The following is a 23,665-nucleotide window of genomic DNA, read 5'->3' on the forward strand; positions in this document are numbered from 1 at the left end:
TAAAACTTTATAACATGTAGATTTTAATACCTATTTTTATTCATTTTTTATTTTATTTTTTCCTAACATTATTTTTAAATATATAGAAAACTAATAAATTGAAAAGACTTGAGCATAATAACTCATATTAATGAGGTATTGTTGGTAATAATTAATACTGAATATTATATTAAATTAAAAATAATTAATCATATAATATATTTATTATTATATTACATTAATATATTTTATTTAATTATATAGCCATTATTATCACATTTTTGTTTTGTATTAAAAATACATATAAAAGATATCAACTACAGATGCAATTTTTATACTCATCCATAGTTTGTAATACTAACTGCACTTCAAAAACAACAAGGACCTACTAGTAATTATGCACTAACCTGGTAGGCAAACAGTAGTCCACCTTATACTAGTTTGGTTCTGAAACATAAAGAGAAAATTAGAAAAAGCTGAGCGGGGTTTCCTAAAGTAGTAGGCTTCTTCTCAGGTGAGAACCACTAGCACCGACCTCTGTTACTTTTGCTGTTTTCTTTTTCAATATTATTTAATTTTCTCTATTAGTTTTGCCGCTTCCATCGTGTAGATATTATTGAATTTTTGATATCTCTGATACCGTTGTTAATTAGTTATGGAAGATGCTAATATGTTTTCTTCAATGATTGAGAGGAGAAAAATTAAGATTAATTAGGTCTGATGTGGTTCGGCACCTAGAAGAATAGTTAAAGAGACTCTGTCTGTATTTGTAATGATGATCTCATGCTTTATTATATTGTCTTTGTCGCATATTTCAAATGTGGGACTTAAGTAGACAAAATATTGGCTTCTATTCTTTCCTGACTTATGTTGTTCTTGTATCAATGACCTTGGCGTTGGAGATAAGATCTTTTAGGGTAGATTTATTTGAATTTTATGTCTAGATGTGCATGACAGTTTACTTTGTCTTTTTATCTACATGTCTATATTTTCTAAAGGCTAGTTTGCAATAGAATTTGATTTCAAAATTCAATTATTTGATATGAGTTATGGCACTTCTGCAAATTCCAGGTTATAAAAGCAACTTCCTTGTTCAACTTGTCTCTGCTGCTCTCTCCATTCTCCATGGCAGTGAGTATTTGTTTGAATGCTTGTTGTTTTATATCTTTGGGATAACTGCATAAATGTATCATATATGGTTTCATCATTTTACAATTTTTAGTATTATGGTTTCTTTTCAGACAAAAAGAGGTATGTGATTATAAATCGTGACAAGAAAAGGTATCTCATTGTGAAAAAGTCTTGATTTGCAAGGATTCAGCCATCTTTACGCCGATCGGCCATCATTATCATGTTTTCCATGTTTGATAATGTGAGTTTGGAGCTTAACAACTCATAATTTCAATATTTGACCGTTAAATCATGATTTAAGAAATCATTAATCCTATGATATCGATTTAACGGTCAAAAGATGACGTTTTGAGTTGTTAAGCTCTAAACTCATATTATCAAACATAAAAAATATGATAATGATAACTGATCAGAGTGAAGATGGCTAAACCCTTGCAAATCGAGACTTTTTAACGGTGAATTACCTTTTTTTGTTACCATTTGTAACCACATGCCTCTTTTTGTTTGAAAAAGAAACCATAATACTGAAAATTGTAAAATGATGAAACCACAAGGTACTTTTATGTACTTATCCCTATATCTTTTATCTTTCATAATTCCTCTCAGTTTATCCTTTTAATCACTTCAGAATTTCTTGCAACTGGAAAAAAAGGTCTGCAGTTTATTGTCATGTGTTTGGATTTTGATTCGTCTTCCTATTTGCTAGTTTAATATATATTGAACACTGCAGACTATACCAGTTAATCCTAAGCCTTTCTTGAACAACTTGACTGGGAAGACTGTAATTGTAAAACTCAAGTGGGGAATGGAATACAAAGGCATGCTTATTTTTCCTTATTTTTTCTTATTTTCTCTTTTAAAATCTTTTTCTTCTGTTTTCCTTATTACTTAGTTTTCCTTATATTTTGTTTGATTGCCCTTGCAGGTTTTCTTGCTTCGGTCGATTCATACATGAATCTACAGGTGCTCTTTATTTTATTTCTTTAAATAAATTTTTTATCCTAGTTCCTCAGCATGATTCCCTGTAACTTAATTAATACAATAGCTTTCTTGCAATCTTTCGAATTCTTTCTTCTGCTAATTCCATTATTGAGCTTTCCCTATTCGGTATACATTGTTTTATGGTTAATGAAATCTGATATGCAGCTTGGTAACACTGAAGAATATATTGATGGTCAGTTCACTGGAAATCTTGGAGAGATTCTGATCAGGTAACTTAAACTAGATGCCTTTTGGTAGGAAAACTATATGTAAGGCAGCTGCTGAGAAGATGGCTGGGAATAGAAGATTGAGGTGTTCCTGTCTTCACCTGGTCAAAAAGACCATCATATTCTTTTGCTTTCCCCCGTCTTCTCAACAATGAGACAACAAAGTTATTTAGCTGTTTTTATTTTTATTTTTTATTTTATGTTAAAGGGCAAGCTTTTGCTTCTCTGATAATAATTAAATTTGAGATATGTCAATCTACAGATTTTCTACTTGCTGTTATTTTTGAAACAAAATGGAGTAATAGTGATAACTATTTTAGCGAATAGATATGAGTTGGATTTGAATTTTGTTAAAGACAGCATTCTTTGAAATTTAGCCATGAGATCAAGTTCAGCTTTATAGCCGATTAAGCAAGGTCTTAAAACTTTATGAACTGCTGAGGGTTTAAATTATGAGTAAAAAGTGAACTAATTATTTAATTTATTGAATGTATATAACCTTAGACAGGTTTATGAATTACTTATTTCTATATATATAATTCTGGCTTCATGTTCCAGAAACAAACAAATGGAATATTTGAATCAATTCAAAGCCACAAAAACAATTCAAAAACAATGCTTTGAAGAACTTACCAAGAGAATATGGATATTAAGCACAGTCATCCTGTGAATTGTATACTTGTGTTTGTATTTATTCTGTTAAGGGCCAATTTCTAAGTTCATCACTTGGACTTTTAGATCTCGTAAGTTTTTTTTTTTTTCACTTTCCAATTGAGTTTCTTATTTGTTCTCTCTTGTTTGTTGATAAATAGAATGGATGCTATGTGCCAATGATCTTTGGATGTGGGTCTAGGACTTTAGGGCTGAGGTTCTTCTCTTTTTCTCTTTTTTTGTTTTCTTTGCGAGTTCTTTGAGAACTTTAAGGCAGGGCAGAAGATTTGAAACTGCAGTTACGTCCTCAGCTTACGGAGTAATCAAATGTCATTACATTCTCACAATGATAGTGTTAAAATTATATTGTAATATCAGAATACCTATGATGATTTTGCTTACTATATCAATGTTCAGTTAGCATGCTTCCATAAATTTTTCTTTAGGAGACTTACAGGTCTTCTTATTTATTTGTTGGTTCTTTTGGTGTTACATCTGCAGATGCAATAATGTTCTGTATCTTCGTGGCGTCCCAGAAGATGAAGACATAGAAGATGCAGACCGTGACTGAAAATGGGGACTTCAGTCATTGAATCAATGGAGAACTTGTAAATTTATTCGTCAAGCAAATGACAGTAGGAATTTTGTTTTTTTGTCTTCCAGTGGGTAGTGTTTACCTTGATGTCGTTACATGCGAAATCTTGACGGGTAAACACTATGAAATGAATTTTATTTGCGATTAAAATCCTCTAGTGTTTCTACTCCAAGTGATTGATTATACTGAGAATTTTAGAGCTGCTTTTGTGGTGTCCAGCTGAGTTTGAGTTTGTCTCATTTATTACTGAGAGGAACTAAGTCGGGTATCATATCTATCTATATTTGAGTTAGGAGTTTAATGAGCTTAAAATTACGTCTGAATTTATTATTATCAAATTAAAGATTTAATGAAATTAGCCAAGAAAATACAAGATTTGTGATAAGTACCTGTAGTATTTATTATTTTTAATGATATTTACTCTAGTATAGATATAATGTCTTATATTATCAGTATATATTTTGAAATGAATAGAAACTTTGGTTTTTGTGTGTTATGATGAATGTTTTAATACGTATGATTTAATTATACATTTATAGTTATTAATAATGGTCTATGCAGCTTGCTTTGGCTCGTATGTAATGTAAGAGAGGGGGAGAGAGAGAGAGAAGAAATACCTGGAATTTACGAATATCTGGTATATGTCCGAATGGTGGAGGCAGGGTTACCACGATAGAAAAGCCCACAGAGATGCATGCAGCCAGCTATCCAATTAATAACCAACATCCCAAAACTTGAGCAAACATCTCTGGGTTAATTACTCCCTCAATCCTGACAGAATCTCTGAACTCTGCAACACAACCCTTTCTATTACAATTTGGATCAAGTCAAGAAATCTGAACAGAATGAGAACATTCAAAGATGAGAAGCTCAGAATATCAAATGATGCCCTTCTTGACCATGACAAAGACGGGATTGCGATATCAGATGACGTCCGCAATAGTTGGACAGGGGTTTCTTCTTTACAATGCAGTCTGTGATGCTCTCAAGGTTTTATATATACAGATCAAGTAACAACCCACTTAACTTTTATATATATATATCTCATGAACATTAATTGTTTTTCTTGTTGATCTTGTGATGTTGCAGAAGGAATATCCAAAGTCGACAGGCGATGAATTATTTCGGTATGCGAGATTGGTGATCTCCGCAGTCATTGCAAAGATTCACACCATTTCTGAAAACTGATACATTATTAGCAACGATGAGGGCAAACTGGTAATTAAATTGACTTATTACAAATACTTAATGCATACATTCTCTCTGTAATTTGGTTTCCGAAATGTGTTTCGGGTATGGATTACTGGGAAAGAAATTCAAGGACAGTTTTGGGCTTATTGGAGGACATGTTGGGTGGTCATGTGGGTCTTAAGAAACACATGTTCATTGACTGAGGAGTTTGTCAGTGTCTATAGAATGACACCCTTGCCATCAGGGACACTGATGTCGAACCTGATTCCAATACTAGATCTCCACCATCGACTGAATAGTAAATAATATCCTGACTACAAAGTTTCATATTCTCAATTCTGCTTTGAAGATGAACTGATCCAATTTGTAAATGTTCCCTTGCAGGATTTCTATGCAAAACCTGACACGCATGAAAGAAGACCACAATTTGGATTGACTAAATTATTTGTTTTAATGGGTCATCAATCATGTGGAGCTTTGGAACTATCCTAATTGGCTTAGGAATCTAATAACTCAAGATGTAGATGGCCATGAAAGGCCTGACCATGTGGACCTAGCAGTTCTTGAAAGTATACAATTCCTGCTAATATAATGACAAAATGGTCTCCGTAGTTTACAGAGACATGGAAAGAAATGTAGCAAGGTACAACGAGTTTCAAACTCGCAATACTCATTTTTAGCTTAATTAAATTTTAAATATATTTTACTATTTAATAAAAAATTTATCCGACATATTTTATATCGATTAAATTAAAAAAAATTATTAATTAAAAGTATAAATAACAGAAAGAAACAAATGAAAAACTATAACATAGTCTTACTTTCAATTGGTGATGCAGAAGGCTAGGTTTTACACGAGCAACTCCAATGAAGAAACATATATAATAATAATAATAAAGAGATTTGGATGGGTTAATACCAATGTGATAGATCGTCGTTATCCAAAAATCACAAAAAAAAAGGAAGAACTCTGCATGGGACGCACCTCCTGAAGCTCCCAACCCCATCCCTCTAATTCTTTGTATTCCTCCGCAATGGCATGGCATCCTGAACTTGATATTGGAAGCACAGCTATGATCTTGACTTAAATAAAGCTCAACATCAGCCTATGTAAAGAAAGAAAAATGTTCGTTTACAGAGTGGAGCCCCACGTACATGTATCTTAGGATTAATGTTTGTGAGTGATGCTTTCTGTTTCATATTGTATTTTTACATCTTCTAATAAAGAGTGTGGTGTCTATATCACCTTATCCATGTCATAGTCCTGACTTGACTTTGCTTTACATGTGATGCCTTGGTGAGCTCCACCTCCAATCCAACTATGGTCTTCCCTCCTTTCCTCCCCAATTCTACCAAAATTTAATTTATGATGTTGGATTTTGATCTTATTATATGTAAAAGTTATTAAATTTGGGACATACAAAGAAACTTCTTCAGTAAGAACTAAAGAAATGCCCATTAACATTAGCGTTTTTGCAACAATGACTATAACCGATTAATTACTTGGCATGGGTTGATGTTAGGCATATCGGCCAGCAGCCTCTTCCTTTCTCTTTAGTTATTTTGTTAATATTATATTATTTAATAAAATGTGTTAGTCGTGCATGAAGCACTAACTTGCAAATTCAGTGCTGTAATCATTTCTTCCTTCCTTCCTTTTTGTCTTTGCTATCACTTTAGTTTGCTTTCCGACTGTCTTTTATTGTTTTTAAAATGCTGAAACACCACTACTAACCATTTGGTGGGGTTTTATTTCTAAAATTCTCTACTGCTCATTCTTTTTTATTTATTTATTTATATCATTGTTTTTTAATTAATAAATATAAATTTTTTAGATCTATTTATTTTTTGTATTATTATTAAGATTTCATTATTTTTTCTTCTAATTTTTTTTTAATTCTATTTGTGGAATTTTTAATATTTTCTTGGAAATTCTGATTATATTTTATGGATGTATTCATCAATCAACAAAGACACTTTCTTGATCTATTCAATTTTTAATGTGTGAAGTAGGGCCACTAGCGCATAAAGCCGACAAGTTTTTGAGACCGTTCATGGCACTTGCATGACATGATATGTCATTAGATGAACTTTCTTTTTCAGAATAGTAATTAGATGAATATAGATAGAATGTGAATGGAATTATAATTATAAATGGTCCATCCATCCATAATACATCATAATTTAAAACATAAAAGGAGTTAATTCGTCCAATATCTGACGGGTTCAAATTATATATAATTATTTTTATATATAATATCATAAAAATATGTGATTTTACTTCACTTAACTTTAATTATCTATATTTCGCTAATATTAAAAAAAAAATATATGGAGCTAAATATTCAAAAAGAAACTTAATTAGATATATTTATGTCAAGACTCAAAATAAAAACACATAAACTGTTATCTGCAAGGCCAGAGATGAAAATTACAATCAAAGGAATATTTTAATTATTTTCTATAATTATTAAAATTCATATTAATTTATTAAATAAACTTATACTGGATATATTTATTTTTATGAAAACTTATTTAGAGGATGAATCTTCTCTATATATATTTCTGCAAACCTAATTCTAGTGGAGAATAAGAATTTTCTCCTATATGCTCTCTACATCTGTTCACCATTATTCTTTTTATAAATCTCTATAGTTCTTCCATAAACACTTTAATTTAATTTTCATTACTGTTTTTAAGATCTAAAGAGTTTTTTAAGAAGTGGAGAGTGAGGACCAATCATCTTCCTACTTGAATAAATTCTGGATCTAGAGGGAGCTTTTATTTTATTATTTTATGTCTTTCTATTTAATACTATGATCATTGAGTTAAATATGTTAGGCTAGATTTCATAAGTGTTTAGTTTAACTTTTTTACTTTTATATAAACCTTGTTATTTATGTATTTGATGAATGATTTCTTTACCTTTATATCTTTATTAGTTTCAGTTATTATTGTTAGTTAACCATCATATTAATTTAGTAATAATAATAGATATGAACATATTTAGATTGAATATATTAGAGACACCAACTTTCTTTCAATCTATGTAAGTATAAAAAACTTTAGTTGCTTTATTGGTTTGATTCACTAAAGGAAAAGACATATTACAATCCCATTCATTAGATCTAAGCTTAAAGTAAAATAAGAGAATTACTAAGTAAATGGCTAGGCTTAAATATTGTCCTTAGCATATAGTTTTAAATCATAAGTATTTGTATTTGCAATCCATATTTAATTATTCGTTGGCTACTTTACTTTATAAATATTATTCTCTAAAAATACTGGTTTAGAGTATTTAAATTTACTTTTATTGTTTTGTGTTGATAATTAATTTTTATAATAAGTGGTTTTATAATTCCGTGAGAGATCGATCTCGTGGTGAACTTACCCTTACTATAAAAACGGTTCATGCACTTGCGAGTATTAACTTAGACACATCAATACCTTATTGAAAAGTGAATATAAATTTAATATGTTTATAAAAGTCTAAATGTGTTATTATTAATATTTAGATATTGATATTTTACTATATAAATAAATTTAATCCCATTTCTATAATAATATCATAATAATATATTAGTTTGTATAATTGTTAAAATTAATGACTCGTCCAATACATTATATTTTAGATTATTAGATATGGCATATGACTCTAAAAAAAATATATAACATCACATTTCGATATTAAAAAGTGATTGAGAATCTAAATAAGTCAAAATTAATATTATATGAATATTGCCATTATACATCTACATGGCAACAGCTTAGCACAATTGGTTAATGGGAGCACACAGGGGGGGGGTCAATTTAGCAAGGTAGAGGAGATATATGAACACCGGATTTATAAATTGCGCACCCCCGGAGATCTATTTGTTAACTTAACCTATTCTACGTAAATAATACGAGTGAAGATAAATAATAAGTGAGTATTTAAGTGAATATTAAAATAAAATATTTTAAAGAGTGAAATGATATTACTTTCAACGGACTCTTGAAAGACAACTAGTAGTGGTGGAAAAGCGGGCTTCTATTTTTACAGTTAAAGTGGAGAACCTATAGTGGGTGTTTTTGCTTAATTGTGTCAATAAATATATACCAAATTTGAGCTTTTGATCCAGCAGGCGGGTTATGTTTGTTTCCACATTCCATTTGGTAGGTTTGATTTGGTTTCTCTAGCCACTCTAGTTGGCGGAAGTGAAGAGAACAATAATTCTAGAAGAAAGAGGAACTCTAAGAAATCTTTCTTTTTTTGGTTAAAAGAGAGGGGCTAAAACAGCCCAAACAAAATAATACTAAGGAAGAACATTTCTGAGTCACCTAACAACAGTCCCAAAAAACATGCTTGGCTAATATTTAACTCTTAAGAAATTTTCATTTACCCGAAACTGTACTGAGACTTAAGTTACAATTATGGATTTATTGAGTTATACACCCTTTTAATTATTGTATTTGTCTAAGCCTTTGGCTCCTTTTAACGCTGGAAATCCTTTTGACCTATACATAACATACATACACACACTGGTGTGTATGTAAAGTTGCTATGGAGCTTATGAATAAGCGTCTAAATTGCTGTCCAGAGAATGATGTGCAAGTGCAAGAATAAGTCCAAATTTGCAGGAAGTGCAAGTACAATCATTGTTTCAATAAATCAAGATAATTGAGGGGTATGGACAAAGCCACACCTCTTATTATTATTAAATAGTTGGAGTAAAAATCTTGGCTTTAGAGCTATATAAATATCTTTATTTAATTTTGGCTATTGAATGTCATATAATATAACACCTTTTTATGATATATCACTATTTCAGTTTTTATTTTATAAATATTTAATTAGTATTTATACAAGAGGTAGGAGTTATTCTTCCAAACACATGACGAGGGTTCTTGGTTAACTTGCTTAGTTTCTTGAGAAGCATGGCGATTACAACTTCTCTTCTTTTTCTATTTTTCTCTTTGTTCTCCACTTTGCAGAGTCCGATATTGGCTGTCAAGAAGGCAAGCTTCAGATGTTCTCCGATTAATCTTTACTTCCATTTGCGATTTCATTTTATACATTTTTAGTCACTCAGGAACAGGGATGCTCTTAATTACTTTACACCGTAAATATTAGATTGTCTAATTTGGACAACGTTCATGTTTATGTGCCATACATACAGTCTTACGTGGTCCATCTGGGGAGACACTCACATGCATCAGAACCTTCAGCTTCGGACATTAGTACAATAGCTCAATCCCACAATGAAATCTTAGCTTCTTGTATTTCAAGGTGAAGATCCATTCATTGTGAGTTAAAATGTTATTTTATTTTTAAACTAAACCTAATGCTACAATTACAGCAAGGAGAAGGCAAAAGAAGCAATATTTTACTCTTATACTCGTTACTTCAATGGTTTCGCTGCCACACTTGAAGATGACGAAGTAGCTGAACTCTCAAGTACATGAATATAGAAATTGATAGTTTGCATTTCATTTTTTACTGCATTATTTGTTTTCAAGTCTGAACTGTTTTGTCTTATTTCTTATGAACTAATTGTTCTAGAGCATCCAAACGTTAAAGCAGTTTTGCCAAACCGAGAAAACAAGTTACAGACAACCAAGTCATGGGAATATCTTGGACTGGAGAAAAATGGAGAAGTTCCAGCTTATTCTCTCTGGGTAAAGGCAAAGTTTGGTCAAGACCTAATTATTGGAACTCTTGATTCTGGTAGTTTCTCTTTTACAAGATTTGTTACTGTGATTTGTATTAATTTATAGCCTTAACCCTTGAATGCTTTTACAATCCTATTTTAATAATGGTAGGTGTTTGGCCGGAATCAGAAAGCTTCAATGACCATGGGATGGGACCTATCCCACCAAAATGGAAAGGATACTGTGAAACTAATGATGGGGTTAGATGCAACAGGTCCTCTTGTCCTTTTTTCAACTTCTTGAATTCAACTGATTATTTCAAGGATGACATTGCCACTCTGCTGTTTTTGTAAACAAGTGAATACTCGACAATCTGATATTATTTAAGAAAACATATATTCTGTAGTTTCATTCTTTAAAAATCACAGGAAATTGATAGGAGCGAGGTACTTTAACAAAGGCTATGAGGCCGCTATTGGCCGCCCACTTGACGCTTCATACCAAACAGCAAGAGATTATGATGGCCATGGAACCCACACCCTCTCCACAGCTGGTGGTGGCTTTGTTAAAGGTGCAAATTTCTTAGGTTCAAGCTATGGCACAGCAAAGGGTGGCTCTCCAAAAGCAAGAGTTGCTTCATACAAAGTTTGTTGGCCTGGCTGCCACGATGCTGATATACTGGCAGCCATGGAAGTTGCTATTAGTGATGGGGTTGACATTCTTTCCCTTTCGATCGGCGGTCCCCCTGCACATTACTACATGGACTCGATCGCACTTGGATCATTTCACGCTGTTGAGAATGGTATTCTTGTAGTTTGCGCAGCTGGAAATGAAGGACCAACCCCCGGTACCGTATCGAATCTAGCTCCTTGGATTCTTACTGTTGCTGCAAGTTCAATTGATCGTGATTTTCCATCAAATATCGTACTCGGAAACAAGGAACAATTCAAGGTTTCTCTTTGTTATTAGCATTCGTACCATCAAACAAACCCATTATTAGTCTTATTTTATTAATTTTTTGTATTATCTCTAATCAGGGTAAGAGTTTTAAGACTAATACTTTACCAGTCGGAAAATATTATCCATTGGTCTATTCGGTGGATGTGAAAGCTGCCAATATCTCCAGTACTCATGCGTAAGCAAAACTATTTCCTGTCGAGTGCTCAACTCAGTGTGCAAGAGACCGGGGATTGATCCCCTGACATGAACTATATTGATCTCTTAAACAAGATTTTATTGTCTTTTAATTGGTAAGCAATTTTGCTTGTGCACATTGCAGAAGATTCTGCCATATAGGAGCTCTTGACCCAATGAAGGTGAGACAGAAGATTGTATACTGTGTACGTGATGAATATTCAGATGTAGAGAAAAGTGAATGGTTTGCAAAGGCTGGTGGAGTGGGGATGATACTTGCTAAGCATGGAGCAGGAAGTGAAGTCAGGCCTGAGGCATATTTTGTCCCCACCTCAATGGTCTCTGCAGAAGATGGCCTTTCTATTTTAAGTTACATACGCCATACAAAGTAAGATCAAATTAAAATTAATTATCTCGCCAATATGTGAGTTAATAACAATCAAGTCAAGTGAGGCTATGTATTTGCAATCTTTTATGGGCTTTTGTTCTCTTTCAGGTCACCGAAAGCTTACATCAGTGGTGCTACAAGATTGGGAACAGTGACAGCACCAATCATGGCGGACTTCTCATGTCCTGGGCCTAATTCAATCACTTCAGAGATCCTTAAGGTGCCTTCTGTTAAGCAATAACGTTACCTCATGTTGGTAACTTCCAAAATATTTCTATATAGTTGTTAGGTCTGAAATCCTAATCTTTAACACCTCTTATACTATGAAACATGTGCGATCCGCGACTGACTACTGAAAAATGGAAACCTCATTTGTAAATAGTTTCATTTATATCTTTCTTCCTTTCACAAATTTTAATCCAAAAATGCATGGAATTCAAAATCTGTCAAAAGTCCAGGATGTTCATGAGACCACTAACCTTGGATATTTGTTACAAATACTTGTAACATTTTCAGCCTGACATAACTGCACCTGGGGTATACATTCTAGCTGCTTATACACAAGCATCGGGTTCTATGCCTTTGGTTACAGACCAATTCCATGTACCATTCAACATCATATCTGGAACTTCAATGGCATGCCCCCATGTTTCTGGCATTTCTGGTCTTCTCAAAGCTGTCCATCCTGACTGGAGTCCTGCTGCAATCAAGTCTGCTATCATGACTACCGGTCAGTGCTTCTGTTCTCATCAAGTCTACAACAAATTATATATTATGATAAACTGACTTGTCATGACTTTTTTTTTTTTTCTTTCTCTCGCTTATGCTTATGAAATTAATTTCAGCAAGAACAAGAAGTAATGTCAGAAAGCCCATTGCCAATGCTTCTCTTGTTGCAGCAAATCCCTTTAACTATGGTGCAGGGCACGTTTGGCCTAACCGTGCAGTTAACCCTGGCTTAGTCTACGACTTAACAGTTACAGATTACTTGAAGTTTCTATGTTCCATTGGGTATAACTCGAGTGGTTTACTTTCATTGTTTGTGGATGTTACGTACGAATGTCAATCAAGGGAGGCTGGTCCTTCGGATCTCAACTATCCATCTATTACAGTCCCAAGTCTCTCAGGCAAAGTGACACTGTCTCGAACCTTAAAGAATGTAGGGACTCCAAGCCTGTACAAGGTTCGTGTGAAACCACCTAAGGGAATATCTGTCAAGGTTGAACCTGAAACTTTGAAATTCAACAAGTTACATGAAGAAAAGAAGTTTAAGGTTACCCTAGAAGCTAAAGGAGGCAGTAGTGCAGATCATGGATATGTATTTGGAGGACTCACATGGTCTGATGGAAAGCTTTATGTTGTAAAGAGTCCAATTGTAGTGAAGAAGGCAGTTGGCTAATTTTATGTACTGAACAAATGATCAGAGGCTTGATTGACTGACTTCTCTACTCAGTTGGATCCCATGGTAGTGAATAAAAATGTTTTATTTGATTTTATTTCTTTCTCTTTTCTTTTTTAAGGTACGAAATGCAGCATGTGTGGCGTTACGCTATTTGATAGATTTAGTGGTTCACTAGTGAATGCAAGACTTAATAACACAATTACAATTACCATCTGAACCAGGGAGAGGGAGCCGGGCCTCCATTTGGTCCTCGGCTCATATAGTACTTGGACCACAATTAAGACTTTTATTTTATTATTATATTATATTCTCATATGAGAATGGGTCTCTATCTAATGCAAAAATACATAAATAACTCAAGAATTGAGTACCCTAACAGGCGTTCATCTGTCCATCACTATCTCTTATAAGTGGAGATATATCATATTTATGTTTCTTAGTATGAAAGCATCTTTTCATAAATGCCACAAACACATCAAATATTTATAAAAAAAATTCTAACACTGAATTTTATTTACAAAAATATTTCATTTTACTTTTTTTCAATCATAACAAAAAATAACACATTAAAATTTTAAAAATTAAATAAGAAATTCAAGATTCTAATATTAATTATTAAAAATAATTTACATATACCAATTAACATAAGAAATTGACTAATAAAATTGATTTCAGAATTGGTTGAACGTCAAAAATGTTATTGCATTCTAGTAAATTGTGAATTTTCAAAAAGCTCTAAATTCAACAATATGGAATTGGTATTTGCAAAATATTGTTGCATTATACCAAAGATGAATAGACATAAATTTAAATATTATTTTCTAATTCAGAGATGTGTTTTCAAAATCATATCTAAAAAAAACAATCCAACAAGATGAAAAAAGATATATGTTGGATATACTTTGAAAGAAAATGTATATGGTTGATATATTTTTTACAGATACAAAATCTAAAACATATTAACTTTTGTAAAATATTATCGCATTTTGTTTGATTTTGTAATATTGATGATGAATAAATTAAAAAAAATTAAAAAATATTTTGATGATTTAAGAATTTGGAGATGCATTAAGAATATCATATCTAGAAAATAAGACAAATTATTATAAGATAAAAAAAAGGCATATATTAAGTATCTATATTGAAGAAAATAATATGTGTCTCGTATATTTCTGACATACACCAAATTAAGTATATATTAATTTTTAATTATGTTTATATTTAAATACTAATGAAGATAATTTTGAAGGTGAAAAAAGTGAACCCAAATCAGATTCATAGCTATAGGCTGCAAGTATATGTGAATCACAGGGTTTTTTATTTTTTGTTTTTGTTCGTATGGATTTTGAAATTAAAGATTTGGAAAATATTTTGGTGTGCTTTAGCCAATTATGCTCCATCATTTATATAAAAATTTAAAAATATGTACTTTCTTAGTGTTTAAATATAAAGTACTTGGATGATAATCATCCATCAACTAATTTATTGCATCTTAACAACTAACTTATTCTGGTATTTGTGACAGGTGGGTCCAATACGTGCCAAAAAGCAGGGTAAGAGTTAAAAATGAAGGGCAGTTATTAAATGTGAAAAGAATAAAAGAAGTCTTATAAGTATGTTTCTTTTAAGAAGTCGCGAATGAGACAAACATTAAGGGACTTAGATTCGAAACTGAAAAATCAATCAATCACAGTATAAATGTTTTGTTTTGTAACCCAATTGATGGATCATTGTATTAGAACAACCATAGTTCCCATCATTTTCACATCAAAATTGAACCCTTCGTTAGTTAGGACTAATACAATAAAGAAACAACTATGACATCATAATAATAATGGAAAAATATTTTAAAATCTATAAAAAATATTATTTTTATTGTATAAATTTTATATTAAAATCTATAAATCATATTTTTGATAAAAAAAAAAAAGAAAAAGAAAACATAGGTGTTTGTTTATTTTTCCTAATAATAATGATAAGAACCCCAAATCCTTTGTCATGGGTAAGCGGGAAAGGGTTTATAAAAGGCTGAGCCGAAGTTGAGAACTATGTGGCCTCAATTACTGCATCAAAGGTGCACTTGTCCATTCTTGATCGAGTTTCGCCGCGATATCAGGTTAATTACGTGAAGGCCCACTCACAGGCAATCACCTAATCACCCTCATTTTGCCATTTTTTTCCACATTTTAATCATCCAATGGTGTAGATTTTACGTTTTGCTCAAAGACTACCTTTTTTTGTTTTGTTCTTTTTCTTCTTTTCGTCCCTCCTATCACACATTCACAAGTAAAATGCATTCAGCATTAGCGATCTTTTCTTAGTGATGGGTGCTGCAGAATTTTTCACCCTCTCATTAAAACCCTTCTTTTTATTTTTTTATTTTGGTAAGCAAAACATATATTTATATCTTTCATTCAAAAGTAGACCATTATTCTTTTTTTTTTTTTTTTCTACGACTACAGTTTTTGAAAAATGAGTTCTTCTTCTTCGTCATCATCTTCTCTTTCTCCATATAACAAAAAGGACAAATGCATCGACATGGAGAGAGTAGCTCCTTTCTTGTTGTCTTTTTTATTTTTGACAACCATCTTCAGCTTGTTCCTTCTTTATTCTCCAAATCCTTTCAAGCCCATTATTCCTAAACATGACCGTGATCAAAAGCTCCTCTTGATCAATTCACAAAAGGGTACTAGTAAAATCTTTCTAGAAGTTAACATTTTCTTTCTTTGATATCTTTTGCCTTTCTTCTTTAAGTTCCTTTAACTTTTCTTTCTATGATGAAGTAATGTTGATGATTGTGAATTTATGTTTTTGTTTTGTGTAGAGGAAGAGAACTGCGACTTGTTTAAAGGTCAGTGGATACCAGACCTTAAAGGGTCTCAGTATACAAATTCAAGTTGTACAACAATTCCCAACTCAAAGAATTGCTTTAGACATGGAAGGAAAGATGCAGATTTCCTTTACTGGAGATGGAAACCAGATAAATGTGATCTTCCAAGATTTGATTCTAAAGCCTTTTTGGAAATTGTTAGAGGGAAAGCACTGGCATTCATTGGTGATTCGGTTGCCAGGAACCATATGGAATCTCTACTTTGCCTCTTGTCACAGGTCAGTGAGTGCAGTTTCTTTTGTTGCATTTTGTTTTTTATTTGGTAATAAGAACTCAGCCAAACATATCGACACTCGTCATTTACGTCTCTTTAGAATTGAGATTGATTTGGAAATTCACTTTTTTAGACAACATATTTGTCATGCATGGTAATATATCTGGATATGGGCCAATTCTAGGTAAAGAACAATACAGAATTGAATGCAATATTGGCATTCAGCAAAAGAAAATTCTTTGGTGGTAAGTTTTATTCAATTTTTTTGCCATCTCATGCACTTGACCTGCGCATTTAGGAAGCAAATACAGCGACTTCTCAGACTAAGTTTGCACTTCAATTTTTATATACTTTGCGTGCGAATATGTGGGGAATTTACTAGCAGAAGATTACTTTACCATCAGGGTTATGGCAATAGCATCTTTACCTTGCTTCTAACTTCCCGCTTAGTGTCCACTTCGGTATTTTCTTGCCCCCTAATAATGCTGGAATGGAAACAGTAAATCGGCAAGGCAGCTGTCGTTGGCATGTGATCCTTTTTAAGAAAAAAAAAATATACATATGTGATTAGCTGTTGGGGGTCTGAAAGGCAATTGGGCTATCAACATTTAAGAGTGCAAGGTAAAGATGCACTTTGCTATTTTAGGAGTAAGTAATTCGTGACCGAGTATAAAATGGACGCAGTCATCTAAATCTGATATGGTAGTTGGTCATGATTCTCAAAATGATGACAAAAATCACTGAAATCAACTGGAAATGGAAATTCTCATTGATTAATTTCATACCGCTCGTTTTAATTCAAAAATGGCAAATAAAGCAAATTCAAAAGGTTAAAAAAAAATATTAATATTAGATGACAATATCAGTCAATTTTAGACTCTCTTTTCTGAAAGAAAGAAAGAAATCATCAAGCTCCTAATTTTGTATTTATTCTAACCAAATCAAATGAAAAATCCATCATAAAATAGATTCAGAGTAAAAACATTATTTCTTTAACCAAAATGATGGAACATATTTTAACTTTTTTATTATTGATTTTTTCTGGAATAGAACGTTAAAGTAAAGCACAGGACGATGCCAAATTCAGGTGTAATGGTTAACAGAAAGTATAGTGTTGGAACTTGCAGCTGCTTGTTGTAAGTGAGACAATTTGATTGCTTATTCCTGTGGTTGGAAATTGTCAGCTTCCTTGTCATCAACTGACTGATGTTTCCTTGGTAGGCCCTCTGCACGGGATCAGTGTCCTGTTGCATACCAGAAGGCTAAAAAGTGATTAATGATTGTTTGGACAAGCGTCCTGAATCTTAAATCTTAAACCTTTTTTACTCCAGCTTGTTGAACAGTCTTTGCGTTAATACAGCACCCTGTTATGGTTCGTTCTTGTTATGCTTATGGATTCAAAAGGCCGCTTGGAAAAAACTCTACAACATAGATTCCAGCTGTGAACTTTGTTTTTGTTACCAGTCATATTAACTTGATAAATAATGTTGCAGGGGGAAGTTCCAGTAGATGCATACAAAGACACTGAAGATAGAAACAGAATATGGCACTTTCCTAACCATGACTTCACCCTTAAAATCCTATGGACAAAATTTCTTGTAGCAGGCGAGGAGAGAATGATCAACGGTTCTTCATCAGGAGTTTTCGACTTGTATCTAGATAAAGTTGATGATAACTGGGCTACAGACCTTCATACCCTGGATTACATAATCATCTCTGACGGCCATTGGTTTTTCAGACCGATACACTTGCATAAAGGTTCAAATGTGATAGCATGTGTCTACTGCAACGAACCAAATATCACCGATCGAGGAATTAATTTCGCAGTAAGTATGGCATTTCGAGCTGCATTGAGTCACATTATTCACTGCAAGAAATGCAAGGATATTGTGACACTGGTAAGGACATTCTCACCATCCCATTTCGAGAATGGGTTCTGGGACACTGGAGGGAGCTGCAACAGGACAAGTCCCTTCAGCAAGCAGGAGATTGACTTTGCAGCCCGTGAGTGGGAGCTTAGGAACGTGCAGGTAGAGGAGATTGAAAGAGCAAACAGAAAAAGGAGACAAGGGAAGAGATTTAAGGCTTTAGATATCACCAGGGCTATGCTTATGAGACCTGATGGGCATCCTGGCGCTTACTGGGGCAACAAATGGATGAAGGGTTACAATGATTGTGTCCATTGGTGCTTGCCAGGTCCAATCGATTTGTGGAATGATTTGTTGCTTACTGTTCTTAGGAGACATGGATGATTACTTGTTCAACTGGGAGGCTGGTTAGCTAGAAGAGTATACTCAATTTACAGATTAATAATGTCAAAAAAATTTTGTTGTGTCTTTGGACATATAGTTATTTCAGCTGAAAATTTTAATCATTACAAGGCAAATAAAAAGTAAATAACAATGTTGACATAATTGTTTTTCTGAGTTTGGTATATTAGGAATATGATATGTGTGTATGCAACATCAAAGAACAATATCGGAGTCCCCGTTGAAAATGATTGAAGTAACTTGTCCAGGTTCCACGCTTAATTGCGTATAGTTTGGCATATCTTGATGAAAGTATATCTATGCGAGGCCTTTCTCTTCTAGGATATAAAAAGGTAGAAATGAGAAGGAATTCCTAGTGAAAGAAGTTTGTATAAACTTGTATTGATAAAACAGTGATGAGTATATTACAATTCTGAGTTTATTTACAACTGATGAAGAATTTATATTGATGCTTGTATATGTCCAACGGCTATTTTTCTGAGAGGGGAAAGGTAGAAGTGACCTTTGCTCCCTTTCACCCTTGGTCAGTGATGAGAAGCTTGCACAAGCAATCTAGCTTGTGCAGTCTCTGAGACCATACCTTCCATGTCCTTCTTTCTATTTTCTTTAACACTCCACCTCAAGTTGGGTTCATATAGATTTATTGAACCCATCTTGCTGAGAATGGACTTATGACTCTGCTTGTCCAGGGCTTTTGTAAATATGTCTGCTAATTGATCTTGACTCTTGACGTAAGGAGTTTCAATTTCTACTTTTTGAACCTTTTCTCGGATGAAATGACAGTCGACTTCGATATGCTTGGTCCTTTCATGAAACACTAGGTTTGATGCTATGTGCCGAGCGGCTTGATTGTCACAAAACATTTTCATAGGCTCCATCGTTTCTACTTTCATGTCCTTGAGTACTTGCTTTACTCAAATGAGTTCGCTAGCCGTGGATGCCATCGCACGATATTCTGCTTCGGCGCTTGATCTAGCAACTACGCTCTGTTTTTTGCTTTTCCATGTCACCAAGTTTCCCCCGACGAATATACAGAATCCAGTGGTTGACTTTCTATCACAACTTCCAGCCCAATCCGCATCTGAGAAACCAACTGCATTAGTGGAGTTATTTTTCTTCATCCAGATTCCCTGTCCGGGTGTTCCCTTTAGATATCTAAGGATCCGATCAATGGCTTCAAGGTGGCTGGTACGAGGAGCATGCATAAACTGACTTATCACACTAACTGCAAAAGAAATGTCAGGTCTAGTGACAGTTAAATAAATTAATTTCCCTACTAAACACTGATAGTGTCCTATGTTGGTCAAAGGATCTCCGTCTTCTAAATTGAGTTTAGTTTTAGTTTCCATTGGAGAGAGAGCAGGTTTGGCTCCTATCTTGCCAGTTTCCTTTAATAGATCAAGAGTATATTTTCTTTGAGATAGAAATAACCCTTTACTGGACTTTGCTATTTCTATGCCTAGAAAGTATGATAACTGACCTAGATCTTTAATGTCAAATTCCCTTTTTAGACATTGTTTGACATTTTCTATCTCTTGATTATCATTCTCGGTTATTATGATGTCATCAACATATACCAAAAGAATGATGGTGTGTGTGCGAGTGTATCTAACGAACATGGAAGAATCAGAATCACACTTATTGAAATTGATACTTAATAGAAAACAGCTAAGTTTAGCATACCATGCCCTTGGAGATTGTTTCAGACCATAAATTGCTTTCTTGAGCTTACATACCAGGGATGAGTCTGAGTTTGCCTTATACCCAGGAGGAATGGCCATGTAAACTTCTTCTGCTAAGTTTCCTTGAAGGAAGGCGTTCTTGACATCCATTTGGAATAGATTCCAACCTTGATTAATTGCTACTGAGAGTAGGATCTTAACCGTGTTCATCTTGGCCACTGGAGCGAAGGTCTCTTGATAATCAACTCCGTAAGTTTGAGTGAAGCCTCGGGCTACGAGTCTGGCCTTGTATCTGTCAATAGTTCCATCACTATTGTATTTGATCTTGTATACCCATTTGCACCCCCACTGGTTTTTTATTTGGTGGAATAGAGACAACACTCCATGTGTCATTCTTTTCCAGGGCTAGAAGTTCTTCTTCCATAGCCTTACACCATTTAGGATCGGCATTGGCTTCGTAGAAGTTTGTAGGTTCGAAATGATTGGAGAGCTGAGATAGATAATTGCGATATTGGTTAGATACAACATTATATGAAATAAAATTCTGAATGGGGACGTCACCGTATGAGACATATAGTCTTTAAATTTCACAGGTGGTCTGGTTTGTCGACTGGAACGTCTCAAGGCAGTTGCTTCCTCTGAGACTTCATTAAATGAAGCTTCTTGTTCTTGTGAGTGGTTATCTCCCCCTGAAGGAATGTGCCTTGAGATGTCAGGTGGCTGTGCTGGGAGTGGACTGTGATCAAAGCTGCTAAGAGAAATATCAGAGTTAAGCGGAAAAAGAGAATAAAATTCGGCATCGGTAGGGTTGGTATAATAGGACTCATTCTCGAGAAAAGTGACATCCCGAGAGACATAGGTCTTGTGAGTCAACGGATCATAGCACTTGTACCCTTTTTGGGTGGAGGAATATCCGAGAAAAAAAGTCCTAACCGAGCACTTGTCTAGTTTGTGATGGCGAGTGACATGCACATAGCACACGCACTCAAAGACTCGAAGGTGACCTAAATCGATTTTTTGACCTTTGAGAATTTCCAAGGGACTCATATGTTTTAAGGTGATTGAGGGAAGTCTATTAATAAGATAGGTATCAGTCAGGAGGGCATCCGACTAAAAAGTGGAGGGAACATTATGTTGAAATAGGAGAGTACGGGTGACATTGAGGAGATGGCGATTCTTTCGCTCAGAGACTCCGTTTTGTTCTGGAGTATTGACACAGGTAGTTTGGTGAGTATTGCATGTTGTTTAAAAAAGGTGGAAAATTTTTGATTGATGTACTCCGTACCATTATCGGAGCGAAAAATTTTTATATGAGCATTATACTGGTTTTTGATAAAATAGTGAAATTCTTGGAATCGTGAGAATACTTCATTTTTTCCTTTTAACAAATTGAGCCATGTAGTTCGGGAATAATCATCAATAAAAGTAACAAAATATCAAAAATGATTGTATGAGGTAACGGGGGCAGGTCCCCAAACATCGGAATGTATTAATTTAAAAGGTTTTTCAGACATGCTTGAGGATAATGAAAAAGGGAGCCGTGTGTGTTTGGAAAATTTACATACATCACAGTGGCTAGAATCCAAGTTAAAACAAAATAATTTGTTGAGAACATGGTCGGAGGGATGTCCTAATCTTCGATGCATAAGCATGTCTTGGGGGATTTTGGACACTAGACATTGCTGGGGAGGATCAGAAAGACAGTATAGGCAATTTTCTAGGTGTCCCTTACCAATTGTCTTCCCGGAAATTCGATCCTGAAAAAACACTGAGGATGGTGAGAAAATAACATTACAATTTAAATCGCGAGTGATTTTACCAACAGATAACAGGTTAGATTTAAATTCTAGTAAGAATAAAATATTCGAAAGAGATGAATTAAATAAGTTTGAGGTGCCATAACCCTGAATTTTAACTTGATTTCCATTGGCCACTGTCACATGCTGAGAATCTCTGCTCTGGTAAATTTTCTTTAATTTTGCAGGATTCCAAGTCATGTGATCAGTAGCACCTGAGTCAATAATCCAGTCATGTTGATTAGATGCAGTATTATTTTTAAGTGACTGAGAATTAAATTGAACCGAACCTGACCCATCGAGTTGAGAGAATCCAAACCTGTGGAGTTGCTGGGCCAAGGCTTGGAGCTGGGCCACAATGTCCTGAATTTGGGCCTGGCGGGCCGAGAGGAGGCGGATGGGCACGAGGTAATGGGCACGAGGCGATGGGCTGGTGAGGTCCGGCCCAGTTGAGGACATATAAGCCAGGCCTGGGCCGAGCCCAGAAGAGAAGAGCGGGCCTGGATCAGCAGGGGGTAAGGCCGGCTTCTGAGTCGGGTCGGTGGAGCCCAACATGTTCGGGTCGGGGCGTCATATAACTTTCAGCATATGACGCCCCCGCACCCACACCCTTTCGCCTAGGGTTTTCTTTCTCCCCAAATTTTCTGCCTCCTTTCTTCCATGTTCCCGAGCCTTCCCACCCCCGTCTTTGGTCGCGGTGAGGGTGGAGGTCTCTTGGTGACCCTATTTTTGCAGCGGTCGCAGCTGCTCGATGGCCGACCTCCCTCCGCCGATCAAGTCGCGATGCGTGGAGTAGGCTTTGTTATCGGTGGTCTCTGGAATCTCGTTCATCGAGTTCCTTCTTGTTTCCTTACGCTGAATCGAGGCTATTATGGCTTCGATTGATGGCAGTTGAGGAGCGAGCAGGATCTGCGATCGCAAGCCCTCGAAGCTTGAATCCAGACCCCTCAGGTATGTGTAAATGAGATCTTGTTCCGTTCTCCTCTGTAGTTCTTCCAAATCGTTTGATGGTGGGAGGTAGTTTTGTAACTCCTCCCACCTGGTTAGAATTTCTGTTGAATACTCGGTTGAGCTTTTGGTCCCTTGAGCAATCTGGGACAGTTCTTGCTTTAATTTGAATATATGTGCAAAGTTGTTTTGGTGGCCATAGAGAGTCTTTATTTTTTCCCATATTGCTCTTGATGTCTCCATAAGGATACATAACTAAGCTATTTTGCTGTCCATTGCGTTGGTGAGCATGGACATGACCAAATGGTCAGATGATTGCCACTCTTCTAGTTTTTCTAATTCTTCTTCTGTTGGTGCTTCTGGAATTGCTGGTTTTGGCTTTTGTTTGCTGCCTGTGATGAATCCAATTTTTTTCTGGCACTGAGGGCGATAAAAATGAATTTTGACCACTCGAAATAGTTGTGACTCCCTGCAGCACAATATTGGTGATTTTAGTGGTTTCATTGTGAGCCATTGTTTTGAGTGTTGAACTGTGATTTTTTTTTTTTGTGGCTT

General features: G+C 34.6%; 3 protein-coding genes across 6 annotated transcripts; all 3 read left to right on the plus strand.

The window, feature by feature from the left end:
* Window positions 1-340: 340 nt before the first annotated feature.
* LOC8280564 (probable small nuclear ribonucleoprotein F) lies at window positions 341-5,454 on the plus strand. 4 transcript variants are annotated; one of them, XR_007216111.1, is made up of 10 exons: window positions 346-493; window positions 1,051-1,110; window positions 1,739-1,762; window positions 1,841-1,928; window positions 2,036-2,073; window positions 2,257-2,321; window positions 3,471-3,677; window positions 4,126-4,554; window positions 4,654-4,782; window positions 5,140-5,454. XR_007216111.1 is itself a non-coding variant. In XM_048374929.1 (7 exons), the coding sequence occupies exons 2-7, from the start codon at window positions 1,105-1,107 to the stop codon at window positions 3,150-3,152; spliced, it is 243 nt and encodes an 80-aa protein (XP_048230886.1). In that variant the 5' UTR covers window positions 341-493; window positions 1,051-1,104; the 3' UTR covers window positions 3,153-3,464. The 4 variants fall into 4 exon arrangements, 3 of the variants coding, with proteins under 3 accessions (XP_048230886.1, XP_048230885.1, XP_015573609.1); XM_048374929.1 differs by lacking the exons at window positions 3,471-3,677; window positions 4,126-4,554; window positions 4,654-4,782; window positions 5,140-5,454 and adding an exon at window positions 3,131-3,464 and having other exon boundaries at window positions 341-493; XM_048374928.1 differs by lacking the exons at window positions 4,126-4,554; window positions 4,654-4,782; window positions 5,140-5,454 and having other exon boundaries at window positions 3,471-3,782.
* Window positions 5,455-9,600: 4,146 nt separating this feature from the next.
* On the plus strand, window positions 9,601-13,404 carry LOC8280562 (subtilisin-like protease SBT5.4). The gene is made up of 11 exons (XM_015718119.3): window positions 9,601-9,753; window positions 9,915-10,024; window positions 10,095-10,192; window positions 10,298-10,462; window positions 10,558-10,660; window positions 10,815-11,337; window positions 11,424-11,521; window positions 11,666-11,908; window positions 12,017-12,128; window positions 12,425-12,638; window positions 12,754-13,404. Exons 1-11 carry the CDS (start codon window positions 9,673-9,675, stop codon window positions 13,305-13,307), a joined length of 2,301 nt encoding a protein of 766 aa, XP_015573605.2. The 5' UTR covers window positions 9,601-9,672; the 3' UTR covers window positions 13,308-13,404.
* Window positions 13,405-15,083: 1,679 nt separating this feature from the next.
* LOC8280561 (xyloglucan O-acetyltransferase 4) lies at window positions 15,084-18,840 on the plus strand. The gene is made up of 3 exons (XM_002517333.4): window positions 15,084-15,996; window positions 16,135-16,418; window positions 17,908-18,840. Exons 1-3 carry the CDS (start codon window positions 15,783-15,785, stop codon window positions 18,664-18,666), a joined length of 1,257 nt encoding a protein of 418 aa, XP_002517379.1. The 5' UTR covers window positions 15,084-15,782; the 3' UTR covers window positions 18,667-18,840.
* The last annotated feature ends 4,825 nt before the right edge of the window (window positions 18,841-23,665 follow it).

Source organism: Ricinus communis, chromosome 5 (genome assembly GCF_019578655.1).
Source record: "Ricinus communis isolate WT05 ecotype wild-type chromosome 5, ASM1957865v1, whole genome shotgun sequence".
NCBI lineage: Eukaryota > Viridiplantae > Streptophyta > Magnoliopsida > Malpighiales > Euphorbiaceae > Ricinus > Ricinus communis.

What these genes read in the sequence shown, in the direction of transcription:
- LOC8280564 (XM_048374928.1), top strand. An exon ending in GTGGGGAATGGAATACAAAG is followed by an intron (nt 1,929 to 2,035) that starts GCATGCTTATTT and finishes TTGCCCTTGCAG; the next exon opens with GTTTTCTTGCTTCGGTCGAT. An exon ending in ATTCATACATGAATCTACAG is followed by an intron (nt 2,074 to 2,256) that starts GTGCTCTTTATT and finishes TCTGATATGCAG; the next exon opens with CTTGGTAACACTGAAGAATA.
- LOC8280562 (XM_015718119.3), top strand. Translation starts at nt 9,673, where the DNA reads ATGGCGATTACAACTTCTCTTCTTTTTCTATTTTTCTCTTTGTTCTCC. An exon ending in CGATATTGGCTGTCAAGAAG is followed by an intron (nt 9,754 to 9,914) that starts GCAAGCTTCAGA and finishes CCATACATACAG; the next exon opens with TCTTACGTGGTCCATCTGGG. An exon ending in AGTTACATACGCCATACAAA is followed by an intron (nt 11,909 to 12,016) that starts GTAAGATCAAAT and finishes GTTCTCTTTCAG; the next exon opens with GTCACCGAAAGCTTACATCA.
- LOC8280561 (XM_002517333.4), top strand. Translation starts at nt 15,783, where the DNA reads ATGAGTTCTTCTTCTTCGTCATCATCTTCTCTTTCTCCATATAACAAA. An exon ending in CTTGATCAATTCACAAAAGG is followed by an intron (nt 15,997 to 16,134) that starts GTACTAGTAAAA and finishes TGTTTTGTGTAG; the next exon opens with AGGAAGAGAACTGCGACTTG. An exon ending in TACTTTGCCTCTTGTCACAG is followed by an intron (nt 16,419 to 17,907) that starts GTCAGTGAGTGC and finishes ATAATGTTGCAG; the next exon opens with GGGGAAGTTCCAGTAGATGC.